The sequence below is a fragment of the Vigna angularis genome, chromosome 1 (assembly GCF_016808095.1).
Source record: "Vigna angularis cultivar LongXiaoDou No.4 chromosome 1, ASM1680809v1, whole genome shotgun sequence".
Classification (NCBI taxonomy): Eukaryota; Viridiplantae; Streptophyta; class Magnoliopsida; order Fabales; family Fabaceae; genus Vigna; species Vigna angularis.
Genome location: NC_068970.1, coordinates 19,857,733 through 19,882,267, shown reverse-complemented (window position 1 = coordinate 19,882,267; position 24,535 = coordinate 19,857,733). Strand labels below are relative to the sequence as shown.

General features: G+C 34.1%; 2 protein-coding genes across 3 annotated transcripts; both read left to right on the top strand.

The window, feature by feature from the left end:
* Positions 1–10,931: 10,931 nt before the first annotated feature.
* On the top strand, positions 10,932–14,934 carry LOC128196178 (uncharacterized). The gene has a single exon (XM_052876355.1). It carries the CDS (start codon positions 11,808–11,810, stop codon positions 14,607–14,609), a length of 2,802 nt encoding a protein of 933 aa, XP_052732315.1. The 5' UTR covers positions 10,932–11,807; the 3' UTR covers positions 14,610–14,934.
* Positions 14,935–17,963: 3,029 nt separating this feature from the next.
* Positions 17,964–23,535, top strand: LOC108319175 (extra-large guanine nucleotide-binding protein 1). Of its 2 annotated transcripts, none has more exons than XM_017550219.2 (9): positions 17,964–18,597; positions 18,842–19,949; positions 20,049–20,186; positions 20,339–20,443; positions 20,518–20,709; positions 21,049–21,226; positions 21,620–21,861; positions 22,423–22,586; positions 22,715–23,535. In XM_017550219.2, exons 2-9 carry the CDS (start codon positions 18,849–18,851, stop codon positions 23,304–23,306), a joined length of 2,712 nt encoding a protein of 903 aa, XP_017405708.1. In that variant the 5' UTR covers positions 17,964–18,597; positions 18,842–18,848; the 3' UTR covers positions 23,307–23,535. The 2 variants fall into 2 exon arrangements, with proteins under 2 accessions (XP_017405708.1, XP_017405707.1); XM_017550218.2 differs by having other exon boundaries at positions 18,803–19,949.
* Positions 23,536–24,535: the final 1,000 nt, after the last annotated feature.

The following is a 24,535-nucleotide window of genomic DNA, read 5'->3' as shown; positions in this document are numbered from 1 at the left end:
AATTTACCAGAAAGAATAAAAATTCCAAAAGTGATCCATGAAGCCAATTATATCAAATAATACATTACAGTGTGAGAAATTTTGTCCACATCGAAAAATTCACCCAACATGATTCATATTTGTCAAACTTTTTCAAATTATAAGGGTTTACTGAAATAAAAAAACATTACTGTTTTTTGGTTAGATATCAAAGAATTAATCATTTTCATAATTTTTATTTTATATTTTTTGTGACTTTATAATCTTTTTATCTGAGTTTATTATATAACATTAAAATGATAATTAGTTTTTAAAAAATATGGTGGTTGAAAGCAAGCTATGTGGGTACGTATAGAATAATTATTCCAGTATGATAAAATTAGAATATGCAAGTTGAAGATATAATTTATAAATTAAAATATTTATCATATGAATTTTCATTATATTTAAGCATATTTTTATGTTGTGAAAAGATATTCCAAAATTAAAAAACTGGTGTATGATTCCATTTGAGATTTAGAAAATAAAAGGCAAAGAAGGATTGGGGTTTTGGTGTGGACTTTGTGGTTTGCTCAGTTGGACAGATAACAACTTTCACAAGCCAGCTGATTATTTGACTTTTAGCCATTACTCAGTGTGTGGGTCCCACATTTCCAATATAGAGAAAGTCACACCATAAAAAACCTTATTTCTTAAATAAATAACAAAATTGAATATTATTTTAATATTGATAACAAATTTGGTGTTTGCAATAGTCAACGTCCTTCTCCTAGAAACTGGTAATAGATGTAGTTTCATTTAGAAAGAGTTAGGGTAGTTTATATTAAAATATTTGGTGCTTGTCATTGAAATTGTTAATGAAATAGATAGCAGTCATAAAATTGTGTCTCACATAATAAAGTATTTGTTTATTTTACGATAGAAAAAAACTTAAAAACGAAGAAGTCTTATGCGATGCAACTTACATTTAAAAATGTATTTATTATACATCATGCATATAAATTAGGATTAATAGAATCTTCAACTAAAGAATTTAGCTAGTTTTTTATGTTTTATTTTCAAGGTGTAACAAAAAATAGGTTGGAATCAGTAAAAAGAAATGAAATTATTTATATTTAACTCATTATCATGAGAGTAATTTTATCAATGTAACTGTATAAATTACTTTAATATAATAATTTAATGTTATTGTTATAATCTTATTTATTATCAGTTAGCTCATATATATTGAAGTTCAAAATGAAATATTTATATTAATTTTCAATTATTATTAGTTTAATTTTTGTTATGTAATTTAGTTGAAATGTTGTATTACAATTTTTATTAGTGTATAACAAAATATTTCAATATAATTTAAAGAATGAAAGTAAAAAGACTTTTAAAATATTTTTAAAATTAAAATATTTTTTTTCTAGTTATAACTTATAAAAATATTTGTTTTCTTTTTATAACTTTTAAAAATATTTTTAAATTTTATACAATTTTTTTCATCAAATTTAATAAATATTTTTATTTTTATGAAATTTTATTTAATACACTAATTTGAAATATATAATTATATTATTTTTTCAAATAATTGATAATAGATAATATTTATTTAGATGTTGAATATTTGATAATATTATTTTTTATTTGTAGTAATTTTTATGATTTTATAAAAGTTAATTAATTGATATTCAAATAATAAGATATGTGTACGAATATAAGTATATAAGGTATATGAAGATAAAAATGAGATAAAAATTTAATGTCAGATTATATTTGGAAATGAGAATGGAAATAATTTTTTTTTAAAAAATAAAATATGTGATAAAAAAACTCGTAATACTTCTTATGGTTTCTATTTTTTTTTAGGTGTGTTTGATTTGGTCTCGATTTCTTTATGTGTTCAATGTTGTTTTAAAGAATGTAAGTTTTGTTCAATTTAGTCCTTTTTGCAAACGGCGTTTAAATCGTTAACGGTAGACACTCCAGGTGTGCACAAGACTAATGAGATGACATTTAACTACTACTACGTCAAAAGTAGAGTCTTCCTGCAGTCCCTTTACCACCCCAAAATTAGGGTTCTGCATTTGGGGAAAACCTTCCTGCACCTGGGCGCGAGAAGAAGGAAACTCTGCTCGCGGTTTTGCTTCAATGGAGGATGATTTCGCGAATTGTGCGGCTCATGGTAGCATGAAGGAGACGAACCTAGTTGTGTAAGAAAGCACTCATGATGGTCGTGGAGGCAAGCAGCGACGTGATTCTAGGTTTCTTTGATTTGGAATTTTTCTGAATTTCATTGTGGTTCTCTGCAGGTTGGAGAAGATGATGGCCCTAGAGCTCTGCGCGACGACGACAAGGATTGTCGCGCTGACGATGAAGCTCTTGATTTGGATGATTTATGGCTGATGCACGAGAATGAAGATTCGAATGGAGTTCGAGATTAAGGTGGCTTGCGACATTATTGACGGTGAAGACTTAGTGGTTTGGGTGGTGCGATTCAGCTTTCTCTATTTCTGGGTACTTGTGTTTGATTTGCAGGTACGAGATGCTGGCAGTGGCGGCTTGAGAAAATCCTATGATGGCGGAGGCCATGGAGGTCATGGAGGTTGCGTGTGATGGCTGCCATGGTTCTTTGCAGGCGCGGCTTCACGGCGGCATGATGACTTTGGACGAGCTCTGTGGCGGTGGTTGTGTCAGGGTTCGGTGGCGGCGCTAGGGTTAGGTGACTAGAGAGAAAATATGGTTTCGGTATCTGTTTGGGCTGAAGGATTGAAGGATGAAGAAGATGGTGACGTGACAGTAGTTAAATGCCATCTCATTAGTCTTGTGCACACCTGGACTGTCTGTAGTTAACGATTTAAATGTTGTTTGCAAAAAGGACTAAATTAAACAAAAATTATATTTTTTAGGATAACATTGAACAGAAACAAAAGTTGGGACCAAATCAGACACACCTAACAAAAATAGGGACTATCAAAAGTATTAAGCCTATCTTTAAATATCAATGAGCTTATGAATGTAATATAATATTTATATCGAACAACACTAAAATATAAATATAAACCTATCTTTAAATATCAAGTATGATGAGCTTATGAATGTAATATTATATTTATATGGAACAACACTAAAATATAAATATAAGCCTATCTTTAAATATCAAGTATGATGAGCTTATGAATGTAATATTATATTTATATCGAACAACACTAAAATATAAATATAATTGATAGTTTTTAAAATATTAATAAAAAAATTATAAAAGTATAATTAGTTAATCTCACATTCATAACGAAAAATATTACTTAATAATTTTTTGTTTAATTAAAATTAAATAAAATTTAAAATATTTTAGTGTAGCCTACTATCATAGCTAAACACATTACTTAATAATTTATTGTTAATCAAAATTAAATAAATTTTCAAAATATTTTAGTTTAGGGTACGATCATACTGAAAATATCATTTATTGATAAAATTGGATTAATTTTTTTAATATTATTATATTTTTAAATTATCTGTAAAAGTTTATTGGTATAAAAAGTTTAAAATATTTATTTATAGTTATGAAATAATCCTGCTTTTTTTTCACACTCCCATCAGCATATCAACAACTACTGTTGGAAAATGATAATAATTTAACACCTCACAAATAAAAGGGAAGAATTTGAGCTGAGAATAGAGATACCAATGACGACAAATGTAATAAATGCTCACTTTTGTTTTTGCCCAAAGGCACATGATAAAATAAAAGATAAACGAACAACGAACCTATCTGGAATAACATTTAAAACAAAACAAAAAATGAATGAATACAACAAATAGAATAACATGAAGAATGCAATTACTCAACTATTATGCCAGAAAGAATAGATATCGTTGAGGAATATATCATCTTACTACTGATTTATCGTCTTTATATGTTTCGTTTTTGTCATTTCTTTTGTTCTATATTGCTATTTATTCACTCTTTAATCTCTACATTTTCATTGTTTTTTTTAGCACATTTTCATCTTCCTAATGTTTTTTTTTTAATTCACGTCTTATCTTTTATGTTCAATATGTTCTTGCGACATTATATTAAATATTCAAGTTTTTATTTCAAAGTCATATATTATGTTAAGAAATACAAAACTTTTTACGTAGTCACATTTTGTTATTCTTACATTTATTATCTAACCTTTTAGTTAGTTATTTCCTATTTGATATATAGAGGATGAGCTAAGAACTAATAATTAGTTTATAAGTTAGAAACTAGTTTATCAACTATATAAGTAATTTATAAGTTTTATTAGATTCCATGTACGAATAATTTATCTCTCTATCTCTATCTCTATCTATCTATACATATATATATATATATATATATATATATATATATATATATATATATATATATATATATATTTTAGGTGTCTTATTATATATTATGAAATTAGTTAACTTCAAAATTATAATATATTTAATGTGATGATTTTTCATGTTATTTTTTAAGTTATAAAATTTGTGTATCTTTTTCATCATAAAAGGAGAGAAGGAGACGAGAGACAAATCACTCTTATCCCATTCAATCGGGTGATTGTTTTAATATATAACAAAAGATTCATATTATAAATAATTTAAAAATCAAGGCTAACAGTTCAAACATTTTTTTCTCTCTAAACTAACATATTTTTTCTCTTGACGTGTCAAAACATTTTAACAAAACATATTACTATTATAAATGTGTAAATGGATTACGTGATGAAAAAATCTAAAGTGATAGATTCGTTATCAATTAGGATAAGTTGAGGGTGTTGCTCCCTCCACCACCCCAAGTGCTTCTGCACCTCCCTACTATTTTTTTTTATTCCAAAAATACTCTACATCTTTCCACTATTTTTTTTATTCCAAAAATACCCTACACCTCCCATTATCCTCAACAATCTTTCTCTTTCTCTCTCTGCATTAATGGAGCATTCATATAGCTTAGATTTAAACTTGTGATATATTGCAAAATATAAAATTCAGAGGAAATTTCAATATTAGTGCTTCTACCACTTCCATTTTATAAACTTAAAAGTTAGATGCAAATACAAAATAATAAACATAATAGTATTAATAGTAAATAATATATTATTATTATTATTATATACTAACTTTATAATGACAAAAGAACTAAATAAATTCTAAATCTTTAACAAATAACTTTTTTTTTATATTTTAAGTATTTAATAATATTTATCTAATAAATTAAATACTTTATTCAAGTTATTTGAGTCAAACATGTAGGTAAGTTAAAACATAATATAATGTTAAAAATTATAGATATTAAATGTAAAAAAAACAAACATATATAAACATTTTTCTAAAAATTTAGAACAAAACTTTACCATTTATTAAGTAATTTGAAGAAAAAAAAATATATTGAATAGTGAAAATAAGATTGAATCAAACTTATTTAAGGGAAAGTGTAAATAAAATTTTGCAATATATCACAAGTTTAAATATGAGCCATGTGAATGCTCCATTAATGCGGAGAGAGAAAGAGAAAGATGGTTGAATATAGTGGGGAGGTGTAGGGTATTTTTGGAATAAAAGAAAACAGTGGAGAGGTGTAGAGTATTTTTGGAATAAAATAAAATAGTGGGGAGGTGCAGGAGCACTTGGGGTGGTGGAGGGAGGAACACCCATAAGTTGATCATACATTTTTTTTAGCCTTAAAGAATTAAAGGCTAAGAGTGTGTGATGATAGATCCAATACGAAGGTTTCTTCCTACACCACCACAAACTTCTTCGCACACCTCCCCAATTTGTGTTTTTTCCAAAAATACCTAAGTTAAAATTTTGTTATTTTTACGTTTACTTTTATGTAAAACCCTAATTTCTTACCCTTTTACTCAACTGCGCAGCACACCTCTCCCCACCCCCACAATCTCATTTCATTTCTCTTTCTCAGTCTCTCTCTTCCCATTCCTCTTCTTTCATTTAATCTCTTTCCATTCCATTTTCGTTTCTCCTATTGCTTCCATTTCCTTGCTTGCTTGGTTCCAAGCTTCCATTTCATTATTTCCATTGCGTTAGGTGTTTGGCTTGTGCTGTCGAGGAGTGTGCTTGGCAGTTTGTTGTGGAAGCTCACTTTTTCCACACTTTGGAAGCTTGTTTAGTGTGGGGGAAAATCAACTTAGCAATGAAGATTGAGATGAAGAAAGCGTTGCCAAGAAGGGTGGTGATTATGTCTCTGATGTTGCTGCCGATGATTCTGATGATAATTTGTAGAGTTTATTGATCTCACGACAAGCAACAAGTGTGGATAGGGACATGGCTACTCCTACCCAGTGTAGCATGAGGCAAGGTAGTCTTGTGCAAGGAGAAGCTGCTGGAAACACACATATTAGTGGTGGATGACAGCTAGCATGGAAATGACACTAGTACACAAATCACGTACAACGTTGATTTTTTGGGCTTTTGGCGGCAAATTCGCAAACGATGTCATATTAGGAGACGTTAAATTTACGTCGAATTTAAAAAATTCGACATTAAACTTAACGTCGAATTTTGTCAATATTCGACGTTAATCAATTTTTTTTGTTTTTTTTTAATTAATTGTGATCATTTTTACAACTCTACGAGACTTGAAAAGCAAAAAAAATAACAAATTTCAGTTTTGGATATTTTATAAAGCATGAACTATGAACGTGTAGTGTAGTATCAACAACAAACAATAATAACCAACAACAAACAAGTTCAATCAAATAACAACAACAAACAAGTTCAACAAAAAAACAACAACAAACAAGTTCAACAAATAAGTTTTCAAAACAAAAACGAAAACGAAAACGAAAACTAACCTTCAAAAGGTGGGTTCGTCAGAATAAAGTTTCGTCACAGTGAGAGAGAAAGCAGAATGCGCCTGTGAAGGACAAGAGCACGAAAATAATTGGTTAAAACAAACAAATATCATACATAAAGTAATTAATTAATATGTATTTGTATCAAATGAAAAAAAGATTACATGTGATGCTCGTTAAACTTCGTTCGAGAAAAGTTTGAGAAGAGAAGAGGGTATCGCGCCCTAAGATAAAGTGAATGAATTTTCAATCTCCTACTCAAATTTTTCTTGTATTCACTAACCTTTTGATGTCGAATTTAAAGGTCGTTCGACGTTTTATATCCTTTTACGTCGAATTGCAATTCTAAATGACGTTTAATAATTGCATTTATTTACAAAAATGTCACCGCTCATTTTTAACGTTGGTTATTCAATGGTTGGATGTTGAACGCGTGACATTATACGCTGTTTTTGTACTAGTGTGGTATGAAAAAGATGGTGTTGAAATCCGTTTATATTGAACTCCGTTAAAGATGGTGTTGAAATTTGTTTCCTTCAATGGATATTGAACTCCGTCAACGAATTTTGTTGAAGGGTTAACGGATATGAAAAGATATAGTGTCTTCCACTACAAACCTCTTCAACCAACCTCTTCACCAGCATAGAAGCACACCACCACCATACACCAAGAACACACACCAGAGAAGAGAAAGAATTGAGAAACAAAAATCAGAGAATTAAGAATGAGAAGAGCATTTCTCTGTGGGGTTGTGGGGGTATATAGTGGAGATCATATTTATTGTAGTTAAAAATTTAAAAATTAGGTGAAGTAATTTTTTTTAACCACAATACTTTAATTTTTACTAAGGGGAAATTGTGGAATGTGGTGGTGGAGGAAGAAGCTTGTGGTGGTGTAGGGAGAAACCCTCATCCAATATCGATTAGGTTATTCATGAAGAGAAGGTTTAAGTTTTACCTATCAATGCTCTAATGGTTACTCAAGGAGTTAAAAGGTTAGACAAGACATTAAAGACTAGAAATAAGAGTAAAGAGCGCGTTAAAGGAGGGGGGAAACTCAAGAAACCAGAAAAAATGAAGATAAATGGAACTTTGTGTTGGGATGCCCACACAACAACCAAATATACCAGCAAGTATATTGGGTAGTTTGTAGTATAACAAGTGTCTTATCCACAGGAATTTGGCAGAAAACGCAATGTTCTAACTAGTTTGGTTGTGAATAAATCACAGTAAATGGATGGCATAAAGTGTAAAACAGAGTTTATCTATGAAAACAAAGCAAAATGTGTTGTAAAAGAGTTTATATTTGAAAATGATTGACTTCTAGATTTGAAAATGTATATATAAATATCTACATCAAAGCTTTTTCAAAACAAAAGGTTAAAGTCAAAGGAAGGAAAGAAACAAAAGTAATACAAAAAGTTCTACGTCAATTGGAGTCTACCTAACTTTATTCCTAAGCACCTTTAACACTAGTTTTCTCACCTACCGTATTTATGCTCTTGTGTATCCACACATGATTATAGCGAAAGAAAAACATACAAATACATGAGAGGATAAGCTAATGTATTTAAAAGAAAGAAGTATAGTGAAATCTTAAAAAATGATGGTACAAACAAATCTTATTTAAACCATTCATTCAAAAGACATGTCATGAAAACAAATATAATAACTACCTTAGGAGGACTTTTGTATATAAAGTCAAACTCAGAGATATTTCCCTATCATCATAATACTAATAACATTTTTGCTAAAAATCCATGATTATATTTACCTTCTTAACGATAGGATTATTTTGTCTATGTCAGTCAAAAAGGGGTCATTTCCTATCTTTTCCTAACATAGGAAATCTCCATCGACTCTCACTACTAAATATCCTACTCTATATGAGTTGAGATACTTAACAGGGTTTGGATAATCTCCTTCATAGTCCCTACTCATATATACCTAACACATTAGTAGAATACTTCTAACTTTCAACTTATTCCAATTGCATTCAACAAACATCTCAAATAGTCACAGTCCCTTTCACACACATCTAATTCAAAAATAACCATTACCAAGATAGTAGTCACAGTCACAAGAAACTAACAAAAAAGTAACATATCACATATAACTTATTTACCAAATTCTCATATAGTCTTAAATCATCACACTATATCATATAAAATCACAAGAAAATAACTAAAGTGCAACATATCACACATAACTTATTTACCAAATTTTCATATAGTCTTAAATCACTCACATATTGTTTATTTCAAATTACATGTTAATAATTCATCCTTCATTCTCTATTACATTAGCGTAACATTTAAATACCATATTTTCCTTAAATACATAAAAATTGTGAGATGCATTACTCTACCTATAAATCTCAAATAAAAAATCCAATGGTCAAAGTGAAAAATCACATGTCTAGGACCAATTGTCGAAATTTCAATTCAATCAAATGGTTAACAAGGTAAGAATGCTAATTTTTTCGAGGTGACTAGCGCCCAATACTACAAACTCTTGAGACTCACTAATTTGAGAGCTGCCGATAGTCTAGAAGTGGCACCCAACACCCTCAAGACAGTAGCCACTATCCAAGTGGTGTCTAACGACACTACAACGACGCCCAACGATATACTAGAAGCAAAAAATTCCTCTGAGTTTTAATTGAGCAATTTGACTCTTCTTGAGTTATTCTCCACTAAATAAACTTCACAATGCTTTAATATATCAATGTCTTAGTTCAAGAAGTGTCAAATCAAATCAAATCAATCAAAGATATTCTAAAGAAGTTCCTATTAACAACCAAACCTCAGTTATACTAGAACAAACATATACTCTAATACCAATTGAAACAAAGTTATTAATCTTTGAAACCAAACCACTATAACAATAAGATTTCACCCATGAAAGTTATAACATAGTTCAAGTGAATGACAATTCTACTCCTTTAAATTTCAAATGGTGTTTTCCCTTTTCTTTTCATCAAGTTCTAGCAAAAAAACCAATTTGTCAAATATACCACTTAAAATCAAAGAAGTTAAATTTTTCAATCTTTGAGACCAAAATGTTAACAATTCATGTTTTTACATATTCATTTCAGATAACGCAAAATACTCATCACAACTTAATATCCAACCATTAAAATTAGTCAATTCAAATCAGACTTCAGTTTCATTGCATTACATCATAATTTCATACAAAGACAAACAAAATTTAAATAAGTAATTTCCCTTACATGTTAAAGAGCGCTACAAAGGTCTTTCGACATTAAGCACCCATAATAATTGAGATATACATAATTTGCATAAAGAATACGTGTATCAATCATCCAATCATACCCAAGAATCCTAATTGAAGAGAGATTTATCAATGACTCTCAGACCAGACATGCAACCTAAACCCCTTTACATGCAAACCAAAATTCAATTAACTTTAAAAGGTGTAAAAGGAAACTTACTATGTTCAATAAAATAATTAAATAAAACATAGGTCTTACCGTTAGGAGTTATACTATGTTCTTAAAAAAAAATAATGAAACCAAATATATAAAGAAGGAAAAAAATAAGAATTTTTTTCTTTGTAGAAAATAACGACTTTTATAATAATAAATTATAGTTAATTATTCTCAATTAATCTAAAACTTTTTAATAATAAAATAATTAAGTATATCTTATTAAAGTTATATTTCAATTAAAAAATTTATAGAATCTCTGCGAGTATATAATGTTAAAATACAAATAATACTCAAATAAAAAATAAAATGATATCATTATTTCTAATCAACTTGATTTTATAAAAAAATTATAATTTTTTTATTTTAACATTTTTTATTCATAAATTATTTTTTACCATAAACTTTTTTTATTTTTTATTAGAGTAAATTATTAAAATAATCTTAAAAAAACAGTTACAAGGATGTGTGAATTTTATTTAGGAGGCATACCTCGAAATTAAAAAAAAAAATAGTAACAAGTTGTGTTTTATAGTTTATACATTCAGGACTTATAAGTTTTTTATTTCTCTTAAAAGAAATCCGTCTATATTTGTTGTTTACACTTTTTTTTTTAGTTTTTTAATTAAACAATTATCTAATGAGCAAAAGACACTTAAAAAATAGCATCTCTAAAATTCCACCAATTGGCAAATTCTGATAATTTGACCTATAGTGGATGCTAAGCTAGGGTTGTTTTCCAAGAGTTGAAAGAGGTGTTTGGGTCAGAGAGAGAAAGAGGACAACGGGGTTACGCTGAATTGAAATTTCCCTTCTTTTTCTTTTCTTTACCTTTTCTTTTTCATTTCTTTTTGGTTTTCAATTTAAGAAGAAAATCGTTCATGACAGATATCTAACCAAACTGGTTTGTTTTGGTTATCCTTCTCTCTTAGTAAAAAGAGAATTCGCTGTGGCGCTGTGCTTTAATTATTATGCCAAGAATTGAATAGAGAGAGGAGGAGGATCTTTCTTCACCTTTGAAGGCTACTCAGGTGTTTTGTAAAGTGTGTCTCACTACTGATTGAGCTTCACGGATTCTATCATTTGTCGTTTGATTCTTCTTGAAACCTATTACTCCAAAATTCTGTTTTGAATTTTCTTGTTGCTGCGAGTTGCCTTGCAAATTTTGGGATCTGGGTTCTAGGGTTTGAGCTTTGACTTTCTCTCTCTTTCGGTTTCTTTTCGTTCGTTACCCTTCTCTCTCCTCTGAGAAACTGGGTGTTGAATTCTATTCTGGGTTGTGGACAAAATATAAATTTTCTTTTTCTTTGTTGATTTTCTAGTGAAATGTTGAGCTGAGTTGTTTGTTTATCTTTCAAAAAAAAAATGTCATGTCTCGCAGCTTAGATTGTTGGGGAGGTGTGGTCTTTAAAGATTCCAGATTCCTTATCTTTTGTTGGGGAAGCTGTTGAAGCAGAATTTGTTGTAGATTGATGTGATGGGCTAAAGTAAACCCGGTTGTTCTGTGTTGTTTGAAGTGTGGGAAAGAATCTGAGATTGGTTTGTGTGAGAAGAGGAGAAAGGAGCATGCATCTGTCACTATGGAAGCCCATTTCTCACTGTGCTGCACTGATCATGGACAAGAAGAGCAGGAGGAAAGATGAATCCAATGTTGACATAAAGAGAAATCCATCAATGCTTCGGAAGCTGCAAGAAAACAAGCTCAGGGAGGCCCTTGAGGAAGCTTCTGAAGATGGCTCACTCTCCAAATCTCAAGACATAGACCAACCGGACTCTGCTGCCAACCAAGATGATGGCCTTGGGAGATCCCGATCGCTTGCCAGGCTGCACGCCCAGCGCGAGTTCCTTAGAGCCACCGCCCTTGCGGCGGAGCGCATCTTCGAGTCTGAGGAGGAAATTCCCAGCCTACAGGAAGCATTTTCCAAGTTCCTTACCATGTACCCCAAGTACCACTCCTCTGAGAAGGTTGATCAGTTGAGGTCTGATGAGTACTCACATTTGTCTCCCAAGGTATGCCTTGATTACTGTGGTTTTGGACTCTTCTCTTTTGTTCAGACAATTCATTACTGGGAGTCTTCTACGTTTAGCTTGTCTGAGATTACTGCAAATTTAAGTAACCATGCACTTTATGGTGGTGCCGAGAGAGGAACTGTGGAGCATGATATAAAGACTAGGATCATGGACTATTTGAATATACCTGAGAATGAGTATGGCCTTGTTTTTACTGTGAGCAGAGGATCAGCTTTTAAACTGCTTGCTGAATCATACCCTTTTCATACAAACAAAAAGTTGTTGACCATGTTCGACCATGAGAGCCAGTCCGTTGCTTGGATGGCTCAGAGTGCTAGGGAGAAAGGTGCTAAATTGTACAGTGCTTGGTTTAAATGGCCAACCCTCAAACTCTGTTCCACTGATTTGAGAAAACAGATTTCCAACAAGAAGAAGAGGAAGAAGGATTCGGCTACCGGTCTTTTTGTGTTCCCAGTCCAGTCTAGAGTGACTGGGGCTAAGTATTCGTACCAGTGGATGGCCTTGGCCCAGCAGAACAACTGGCATGTCTTACTGGATGCCGGTTCATTGGGCCCCAAGGACATGGATTCGCTTGGCTTGTCCCTCTTTCGGCCAGATTTCATAATCACTTCATTTTACAGGGTTTTTGGATATGATCCCACAGGTTTTGGCTGTCTTCTGATCAAGAAATCGGTGATGCAAAACCTTCAAAATCAGTCTGGTTGTACTGGGTCTGGAATGGTGAAGATTACTCCGGAGTTTCCAATGTATTTGAGTGATTCTGTAGATGGCTTGGATAAATTAGTTGGAATTGAAGACGATGAAATCAGTGGGTTGGGGGACAAGACTACTGAAACTCGTCAGGGAACACAGCTGCCTGCCTTTTCTGGTGCATTCACATCTGCTCAGGTCAGAGATGTGTTCGAGACTGAAATGGATCAAGACAGCTCTGAAAGAGATGGAACCAGCACCATATTTGAGGAGACGGAGAGCATATCTGTTGGAGACGTGATAAAGAGTCCTGTGTTCAGTGAGGACGAGTCATCGGACAATTCATTTTGGATTGATTTGGGTCAGAGTCCATTGGGGTCTGATGGTGCAGGTCAATCGAATAAACACAAGATAGCTTCCCCACTACCACCTTTCTGGTTCAATGGGAGGAGGAACCAGAAGCAGCCTTCACCAAAAACAACATCCAAGATGTATGGCAGCCCGATGTACGATGACAGAGAAGTAAACCTAGGTGCTCATGAGGACCGCCGTGTGCTGTCATTTGATGCGGCTGTCCTGATGTCACAGGAACTTGACCGAGTCAAAGAGGTGCCTGAAGAAGAGCAGGTGGAGGAAGTTGATCATTATTCAAGAAATGGTAATGGGTCTGATCATCTGCATGTGGATGAGATCCTGGAAGAACCTGGAACCAGTGGAGCGGTCAATAATGGATCTTGGCTGAATAATTCAACTTCTCTTGCTCGGAATCAGAGCTTGGAGAATGGGTCTACTTCGGAAATGTGTGCTGATGTCAAAGAGAGTGCCATAAGAAGGGAAACAGAAGGTGAATTCAGGCTGTTGGGTAGGAGAGAAGGGAATCGTTATGGCGGGGGTAGGTTTTTTGGTTTGGAAGAGAATGAAGCGACCAGCAGGGGAAGAAGAGTGTCATTTAGCATGGAAGATAATCGTAGAGAGTACCTTAGCCAGACCTTAGAACCGGGAGACGTATCTGCAACTAGCTTTGATGATGAAGAGGCGACCAGTGATGGAGAATATGGTGATGGACAGGACTGGGGCAGGAGGGAACCAGAGATAACGTGTCGTCATATTGACCATGTCAACATGCTTGGTCTCAATAAAACTACACTTAGACTTCGGTTTTTGATAAATTGGCTTGTTACCTCGTTACTGCAACTGAAGTTGCCTGCTTCTGATGGCGGTGAAAAAGCAAGTCTTGTCCACATATATGGTCCGAAAATAAAATATGAAAGAGGTGCAGCTGTGGCTTTCAATGTGAGGGACAGAAGTAGGGGGCTAATTAATCCAGAGATTGTTCAAAAGCTTGCTGAAAAAGAAGGAATTTCTCTTGGTCTTGGTTTTCTGAGTCATATACAGATTCTTGATAGCTCAAGACAGCATCGTGGAGCTCCTAATCTAGAAGACACAACTCTTTGTAGACCAATGGAGAATGGTCGGCGTGATGGAAAAGGTAGCTTTGTTAGGCTTGAAGTTGTGACGGCTTCACTGGGCTTTCTGACGAATTTTGAGGATGTATATAAATTGTGGGCTTTTGTGGCTAAGTTTCTCAACCCAACATTTATCAGAGAAGGCGGTCTTCCTACTGTTGAAGAAGGTTCTGAGACATGAGATGGCAAAGTTGGTCGCAACTTTAATCAATTTTGGAGACTGAACATGAAAGATTATTTGTGAGATCCTACAATGACGCAAACTTATTTTCTACATCAAAGCAAGATAGGGCAAGCGGGGTGGATTTGTTAATTCATGTTTCTTGTTGCTTACATTTTTAATTTTCCTATTTTGTTTGTCGAGCTGCTTGTAGAGTTGGCTTTAGAGATTTGTTCCATATGGGAAAGCCATGGTGTACTTTGAAGCAAGATTGTATGGGTAGAACTTCTACTGATATATACTTAGCTTCAGTTGCATACGAAAGGATTTCCAACTTCTGTAAAAATGTAGTGTTCATGTTCATGTTCATGCTATACTTTACCGTACCATCCAATTGGTGTTTTCTTTGTCGACTTCAATTTCCAAAATGTTGGTTAAACTTGGAGTATTTGACTTGAGGTGAGAACGGAATCGAAATGTGCTTTTCTGTGGCTATTTTTTCCCCTCTTTTTATTATTACCTCAGGATTTTTACAGACACCTCAATCCTAAACATTGGACTTCTCGATATTTTTTTTTGCATATAATTGACAGTCTGGTGATGAAGTCTGTCGATAACGATTGGACCTGGTTTTAAGGAAAAAAGGTTGAACAAGAAACGACAAAGTGAACAATATGTTCTGCCTTTTCCAAAATGGTTTTTGATCTTTATATAGACCGGGTCCTGTTAACCATTGCCTAGGACATGGTTAAAAAACATTAAATGCATGTTGAAACAAATAAAAAATGTAAATTAAATCTAGTATTAAATGCATAGTATCAATAAAAATGTTATTATATCGAAACAACGTTACCCATCACATCACATTATTTGTTATTTATTTATCTATTTATTAATTTTTTTTTTCTTTTAATAATGTGGTTACCCACCAAATTTATGTACACCACTTTCATTCAAATAAAATTTTCTTTGGGTTTATATGTTATTATGCAATAGAATTAGGGGAATATAATGTTATAAAACTTAACTACAAATGTCAATAAACATTTGAAAGGAAGAATTATTGTAATAAATGGAACAAATTATGGTGTAAGTTACTATAATTCATTTTAGTAAATACACTTAGTTTTGTTTGGTTTTGGTTCTTCTTGTTCAACGGTTGGAGTTGTGCTAAGAGCATATTAGGTGGTCTCTATTGCTTTTTCCTATTTCTTGTCCTTTGTTCTGGTTTTTTCTTGTGCTTTTTGCACATTCTTGCTTCATTTTTGTTTCAGTGGTGTGAGCATATTGTTCTTGGGGTTTTCTTATCCGCGCTCAGGTTTGTTTTGCTTGCTTGCGAAGTGTTTGTTCTTTTTTGTTTCTTAGTGAAGTTTTGGTGTTCCTTGGTTTTGGCAGTGGGGCCTTTTCTTACAGGTTTGCAATTCCTTGGAGTCGTTTTGATAGAAATGTTTCTTGAGCTGTTAAGCCTTTGATAGTAGGTAGTTCTTTTGTGGGTAGGAGTTTTGACACCCCTAGTTTCATGTGTAATCTTTGTAATGAGCATAATTTATTCTGAGTGTTCTTACTTCTAGGTTTTGGTCTTAGATGTATTAAATTTTTTCCTAGTTTTGTTTCGATTTCTCCTGATAATATCCTTAACTTTATTTCCCTGGAAGCCCTACTCTTGGTGAGATTAAGTTCACGATTATTACTTACTATATACGGATCATATGTAAATTCATAAATCAGGAGAGATTCAAACATCTGCTTCCATTTCTACTCCACTGAACACTTGATCAAATGACATATTCAATAAATATTGTAGTGTACTCGGTAGTCACTGAAAGAAACTTGATCTGACGAAGAGTTGGACCGATCGATTAAGGCAGAGAAGTCAGGGAGGCAATTGTTTGATAAGCATTAAAGGTCAATTAATGTTATAAAGAACGGAACATATGGCTTTAATGACCAAATAACAAGCAATAGGAAACAAAATATACGGCATTGATATGGTATTGATTAGTAGTTAATGGTTATTATTAAGAATTAGGTCTATAAATATGAGTTTAAGTCCAGGTAAAGACATCTTTTTTTGAATTATTATCACCTTGATCTCCGTAAAACTAATCTGACTTGAGTGTCGGAGTGTTTCTTGCATGTGACAACCGATCGGTATTGTGGAGAGGAACTTTACATTGTTGGAAATCACATCGGCAGAGTAAGGAAGGGGGGAACAACAGTCTCAAACCCAGATACCAAAATAAATATGTAATTCTTTTGATAAGAATATGGATAGTGTAAGTAGAGGTAACCTAGGGCATGCTACTTGTGCTGGTATCTCTATAAGGGTGGTGACGTGATTTTATTGAGAGCTTTTCAACTTATTTAAGAATTTGCAATGCCTTTATATGATATCATTACTGCACTAGAGATTTCAAGTGAAAATAATTCTTAAAAGTGTGGTTGGAGTGTGATTTTTCTTGATTTGTCAGGCGTTTAATAATTCTTCTATTAAAAAAATACACCTATTTTCTCCCATAATGCTATGACAAAAATTGGGACAAAACCTGCATATAAAACAACATATGAAATTATATACTTTGCTATACAGAAAAGAGTGTAAATAAGGGAAAAAGTTTGAGAGGAGGAAATAGAATTACTTTGTATGTTTTCACTATCACCCTCACATGCAATTCCTTCCTTTTGAGCATCCCAGAGTAATACATATAGATTTGGCGCTTCTGATGGACTATTCATTATTGTGGGACTGATTAAGACCTTTTTTCTTGCCTTCTTCCAGCAAAATGTCGCAGTGAACACTCTAGCGCATGTCCTATACCTACCGTCATCCAACATGATTGGGTATACTTATTTTTCCAATATATATGTGACTTTTGAAATGACATAAACATATTTTTGGAAGATAAAAAGTTGGATCATACTGGAAGATTGAGTAAAGATAGATTAGTCTTCAAAATATTTTGGCATTTAAAATACTTGTTTCGAAATAAAATAATTGGAACCTGCGCAAATTTACTTTCCTTAAACAGCATCAGGGCTCCCATTAGCATCCACCAATAGCTACAAATTGCAAATTAGAGGAGAATGTAAAATTCTTGTGTATTGTGATCATGCAATAAACTCAATTGTTATAATATAAGGTTCTGTGTATCTACTTATATCTACTTATATGTTGTAAATCAATTTTATCTGTAATTGAGGTGTAGTTCAATCCTGTCACTTATACTTTAGTTTAGTAATATTACTTTTTGTGGTTCAATTTCTTTTATTTGAAATTGTATGTTTTTCATACGGGTAACAATCATTGTTGGGCCTCACCCACTAAGTTTTGCTTCACCAAAAGGAAGTATCATAGAAGATTTTATGATGCTGCTTTTCCATCTGGTAGTTGACAAATTGGAAAGAAACAAGTTGTTGGATTCGGCTTTTGAAGAGGCATTCATCGAATGGGTTTATGAAGTTGATGAGATGTGATCCTTGGAATAGATCCATACACTAGTTCATGCAAGGTTCTGGTAACTCTTTCTTACTGTAGTGTAGTATTAATTGGAGTAAAAGTAGTAATTGGATGTTTGGGACTTAAAAGGCTTCACGCGGAGCCCGTGGTGAGTAACCGATCGATTTAAGCCATTATGCTCTTGCGTCGCTATCTTTCCTTCTCCTCTGGCCATGGTCCCTCCCAGCTTCTGCTATCCCTGTCCATTGCAACCACAAGCCAAAAACTCCGATACTAATTGCACTCTGCAAAAGGACGCCATCTCCGACCCCACCTGCACAAAAAACTAAAAACTAAATTTAAAAACCAAACTAAAGATTCCACTCACACCTCTTTTTCGTTTTTTCCTTTACACCCTTCACAGCTGCAAACTGCTTCCGATTGATACTTTTAAATTTGAACATATCACACCAATCCCACGTAAAATCAGAATCCACACTTTTAGTTGCTGCATTCTCGGAAAAACATATCACCCTCTCTTGCTTTTCTTTTCTTGTTCCCACTTAAAATTAGGTTTCCTTTTCCTTCCTTCACTGTTTCTATTCGTCTCTTACGTTTTAAAGTCTTAACTGTCTTTATTCTTTCCAAGTACAAGTAAAATAACATTCATTTCCTGCCTTTATTTTGAAACTTCAATTTCTGTTCTTTTGGTGCCAACTTCATTCAACTCATACTTTCATACTTTCATACTTTCATACTTTCATTCACCTTTTCTTAGTTTCATTCGTCAATGTTGCCTCCTCCTTCTCCAAATTAGGGCAACCATGTCGCCGGTCAGGACAATGACGGTGATCGCCGATGTCCTCTCCGATGAGGAAGAGGAGTACTCCTTCGCCGTTGCGTACAGCGGACCAGACCCGGCGTACGATCTTCCCCGGGCAGTGCCGATCACCGTTGACAAGATTCCGGTGGCGACGGCAGTCGCGGTATCGCAGGTTTCTTTCTCTGACGAGCTTTCGTTGCCGGTGGTGCAACCGCTCTCGGCGCCGGAGCTTCAATTCTCGAAGGAGCTGAAAACATTGAACTCTGAGCCCACTGTGTCTCCCACGTCGGTGATCGCCTTCGACCGGAGCAACGGTGGAGGCTCTGGCAGAACCACTGTGTCTCCGACTTCCGTGATCGCTTTCGGAGACGCGGCCGCGGAAGCCAATGACGCGTGCGAGTTGAGTAGCGAAAACTCGTTTTCGGACAATTTAGGAACAGTAAGAGACTCGAGCGCGTTGTTGTTGAGGCATTCGAATTGCGAGAAGGAGAGCTTGGATTTCAACGATTCGAGCCAGCAAGATTACGCTTCCACGTTGAGTTCCGATTATCCATCGTCTCACATCTCTCCTTCGAAAACTAACGACCCCGAACCTGATAGTGACGGTAAACGAGGACCTGTGGTTAGTATCGAGGAGGATGAATACGAAGCGAGAGAGAGGGTTAAGAGAGAGAGTGCGAGGAAGGGGAGGAAAGGTTCGTGCTATCGTTGCTTGAAAGGGAATAGGTTAACGGAGAAAGAAGTGTGTCTCGTTTGTGATGCTAAGTATTGTGGGAATTGTGTGTTGAGAGCGATGGGTTCTATGCCGGAAGGTCGCAAATGTGTTGGTTGCATTGGGTTTCCTATTGATGAATCTAAGAGGGGTAGTTTGGGGAAGTGCTCGCGGATTTTGAAGAGATTACTTAATCATTTGGAGATTAGACAAATTATGAAGGCGGAGAGGTTTTGTGAAGTGAACCAGCTTCCACCTGAGTATATTTGTGTGAATGGGAACGCTCTTTCTTTTGAGGAACTTGTCACGTTGCAGAGTTGTGCTGACCCTCCGAAGAATTTGAAGCCCGGGAACTATTGGTATGATAAGGTGTCCGGTTTTTGGGGGAAGGTACGTGTGTGTCTTTCGGGGGTATTAGTTGTGTTGAATTCTTTGGTTTTACTGTTCTGATTGGTTGTTTGTTTGTCTGTTTGTGTGTGAATTTTTCAGGAAGGACAAAAGCCTTGTAGAATTATTAGTCCGCATCTGAATGTTGGGGGTCCCATCAAACCGGATGCTAGCAATGGAAACACGCAGGTTTTCATTAATGGAAGGGAAATAACAAAAGTTGAGCTTCGAATGTTGCAGGTTTGAATTTCAATATATTTAAAAATAATAGAAAATTTTGAATGGCTCTATGATTTATATTGATTTTAATTATTTTTTGTTTTTTTAATTAATTGTATCGTGTTTTGTTAAAAAATAAAAGTTATTGAGAGGATTTTGTTTTGGTTGAGCAGTTGGCAGGAGTTCAGTGTGCTGGTAACCCACATTTTTGGGTCAACGAGGATGGTTCATACCTAGAAGAAGGACAGAAAAATACAAAAGGGTGCATTTGGGGAAAGGTAACGTTTTATTTTTTGCTTATTTAAGCCAATGTTCAATTTACTTCATTAAACTCTTTTATTTCACTTTTTAGGCTGGAACGAAGCTTGTATGTGCTCTGCTGTCGCTACCTGTTCCTTCTAATTCTAAATGTTCAAATTCATGTGGGTTTCTATCCTCCAATCTGGTTACCAGACCAGTTCCTGATCACTTTGACCATGGAATAGTTCATAAGCTCCTCTTACTTGGTTACACCGGGTCGGGAACAAGCACTATTTTCAAGCAGGTAATTTTTTATTTTATGATTGCGTGCGGCATATTTTCATCAAAATCTTCATCTCTGAATTCAATTTGAAATAAAACTAACTTGGAGAAAGTTTGTGTGAGCGGTGGTTGATGCTATGTGCTTATGCACAGGCACTTGAAGCATTATTATTTCAAACTGTTCAGGTGTTTCTAACTTCTATTTAATCGTTATCAATGTGCTGCTACGTAAACAAATTCGATGATATTACTTTCAATAGTTACCTGCATTTTTTGTCTTCCTTTTTGTCTACATGGATGCATGCTTATTGTTGCTGAAAGCCAAGAAATCAATGTATTTATAGAATTCTAAATGTGTCAGGCCAAGATTCTTTACAAAAACACTCCCTTCTCAGAAGATGAACGTGAAAGTATAAAGTTGACCATTCAGACCAATGTCTACGCCTATCTTGGCATACTCCTTGAGGGTCGTGAGCGTTTTGAAGAAGAAAGCCTGGCGAATTTAAAGAAAAATCAATCTTTTGCGCTTGACACTACAGGTATCAGTTCTAATTTCTTCCTTCTTTGTAGGGGAATCTATAGAATTTTTCTTCAGTAAGCTTTCTTCCCTACCACAATCTGATGCATAAAGTCATCCACAGTCCCAGTGTTATTCATTAAGCGTATATGTTTTTATGGTACCCTTACGTTTCACACTTAATATTTTTTAGCCCCTTCACGTAACTCACTTAATTGCTTTGAATATGAAATAATTGTATAGGAGACATTAAATATATTGCTACGTTTCCAACCAAGAGAAAAAAAAGAATGTTGATGTCCAACTGGTAGTGACAGAAATAATAATGCTTGCTGATTCCTGGACAAGAGACAATTAAATTTCACATTAGGTTGTCCATTTGTACTAAAGATTGGTTGATATCATTACGGTTCAGGAACCGGTCCAAAACTTGGCGAGAAGACAATGTATTCCATTGGCACAAGATTGAAAGCATTTTCTGATTGGCTTCTGAAAACTATGGTTGCGGGCAAGCTTGATGCTATCTTTCCAGCCGCTACTCGTGAGTATGCTCCACTGATTGAGGAGTTATGGAATGATGCAGCCATTAAGGCCACCTATGAAAGAAGAAATGAAATAGAATTGCTACCCAGTGTTGCCAGTTATTTCTTAGAGAGGGTATGGATCCTTCTGTTGTTTTGTGTTTATTTTCATCGAAAGTTTAATTAATGCATGTACTCTTGTTCACTTAAGTGCAATTGAATTGAATGACCATGGACACGTATTTGCTTTCCACTTTTGCTTATAACAAAAAATGTTAAGAGCACTCTGTATAAAGGAATATGTGGTAAATTTTTTGTGGTTATAAAAAATAATGGGACCCTCAATTAGGCTGGAATAAATCTTGATTAAATTTATAATGTATGAATGTGAATGATGACTTCAATGTATTTGATACAAATGAGGTTAGCATATAGTTTTTGGTTTCCTGGCTTGTTTGTTTGGCTAGAGTTAAGTTCAATTTTTAGGCTTCTGGTTAATGTGAGCTAATTTATCTGCTAACTAATCAAACTCAACCTGCTTTATATCCATCCATTAACACTAGAGTGCTTCAGTAATAGTTATACAAAATTTGCGCCCTTATTTTCTTTATGTTTCCTCGATACTTTTTCTTTTACTCTTGAAAAACGTTTTAGTGCCAGTGGCTTGGAGGAACTAATATTTAAATTCTTTGTTTAGGCTATTGAGGTATTGAGGACTGATTATGAACCCTCGGATTTAGATATTCTCTATGCTGAAGGAGTTACTTCATCCAATGGGATGGCTTCTGTAGAGTTTTCATTTCCTCAATTAGCTGCTGAGGATATTGTCGACACTGCTGATCTACATGATTCTTTAGTTAGGTGGGTGAAAACGTTTGCACCAATGATTACTGTGGGAATTTTTTTTGGGTAGCCCTGTTTGATTCAATTGCTAAAGCAGCTATAAAATGTTGCTGATCTGTACCATTCTTTGCTCTCCTTCATTACAGGTATCAACTAATAACAATACATGCAAGAGGGCTAGCAGAAAATTGCAAGTGGCTAGAAATGTTTGAGGACGTTGGATTGGTGGTTTTCTGTGTTTCCCTGAGTGACTACGATCAATTTTCTGTTGATGGAAATGGTTGTTGCACAAACAAGATGATATTGAGCAGGAAGCTTTTCGAAGCCATAGTTACTCATCCTACTTTCGAACAAATGGACTTCCTGTTGATACTAAACAAATTGGATGAGTTTGAGGAGAAAATTGAACGAATCCCACTTAGCAAGTGTGAGTGGTTATCTGATTTTCGTCCAGTAATTAGTCGACATCGCTCTGGCATCAACAGCAGCAGTATTAACAATAGCCCCTCCCTTTCTCTGCTTGCTTCCTATTACATAGCGGTTAAGTTTAAGAGGCTCTATTCATCTCTTACGGGTCGAAACATGTATGTCTCCTTGGTGAAAGGGCTGGAACCTGATAGTGTTGATGCAGCACTTAAATATGCAAAGGAGATTTTGAAGTGGAACGAAGAGAGACCAAACTTTAGCTTAAGTGATAACTCAATGTACAGCATTGAGGCGAGTTCATTCTCTCAGTAACTGCTAGTTCAGACAACAGTGTTGGTTAAGTCATATCATCTATGACTTTGATCCTGTTCCATGTACATATATTGCTAACTAGGAGCTGTAAACACATTCCTTCCACTATGCACTTCTGTCGTATGCTTCACGCTGTTTGGGTATGTTGTATCTTAGCACGTGCTACACGGACGAATGTGTAATGTTCAAATTCATTTTTTTAATATGGCAAAGCAAGTATTGATGCTCCTATTTACGGTTCGATACTGATTTTTATTCACATCTTTTATACACATTTTTTAATCACATTATTTACCAAATTCTTTTTTTCTCATTTCTCCTAAAAGTGCGTATTTAATTGATACCTTCCTCCGATAATATATAATATAAAAATAATACTACTATCATCAATTATGTACTATCTAACCCTGTGTCAAATATAAAAAGAAAATTATGTGTATTTTTTGGCTAACTATTTAAAAGAAATTTAATTATTTATATTTATAGCCCTTTTTTAACTATCAAAAAATTATTTTGAAAGGAAAAACATGATAGATCTATAGAACCGAGAGAAAATTATGAACCTCGAGTCATTTTATTCATGGATATATGTACGCTAGTAAGATTTTTTTTAGAGCACTAGAAACATCTTAAAATTGGCCAGTTCACAAAAGACAACCAAAAGAAACCGAACACTGTGAATGAATATCCTAAAACTGGTTGTCAGGTGATATGAAGATTTAACATGAATATTTGTTGCTTCCTCTGCCGACATTTGGTCAGGATCTTGGACTCCAATCATTCGACATATTTTGCCTTCAGTGCGTCCCTTTCCATCACCAGAACTTTTCCTCCACCATCAAGACATGGATGGATTTTCCTTTTCTACTACTGCCAATACATCGTCAAATTTTTTTCTTCTGTAGTTTCAAGGAGATTCTCGCGGAACATGTTTTGAATCAACTTGGTTTTTATTCCCCCTAGAGAGAACCCTCACAAGGGTGTTGTCCAATTCAACATTGACCACATTGATAGATTCCCAAATTCTGAGTCATTATTATTTTCATGTTGTTTTCAGCTTCCTGCAAATGTAGGTGCACAGACGCAAAATGGTATGTAAATGTACTTAAAACAGATATTAACAACTTTTTAATAATAACTATAATAGATTAATTGTCATATTTTATTTGTTTGTATATTTAAAACGATTAATTGTAAAAAAGTTGTAAAAAAAATTATTAAAAAACATT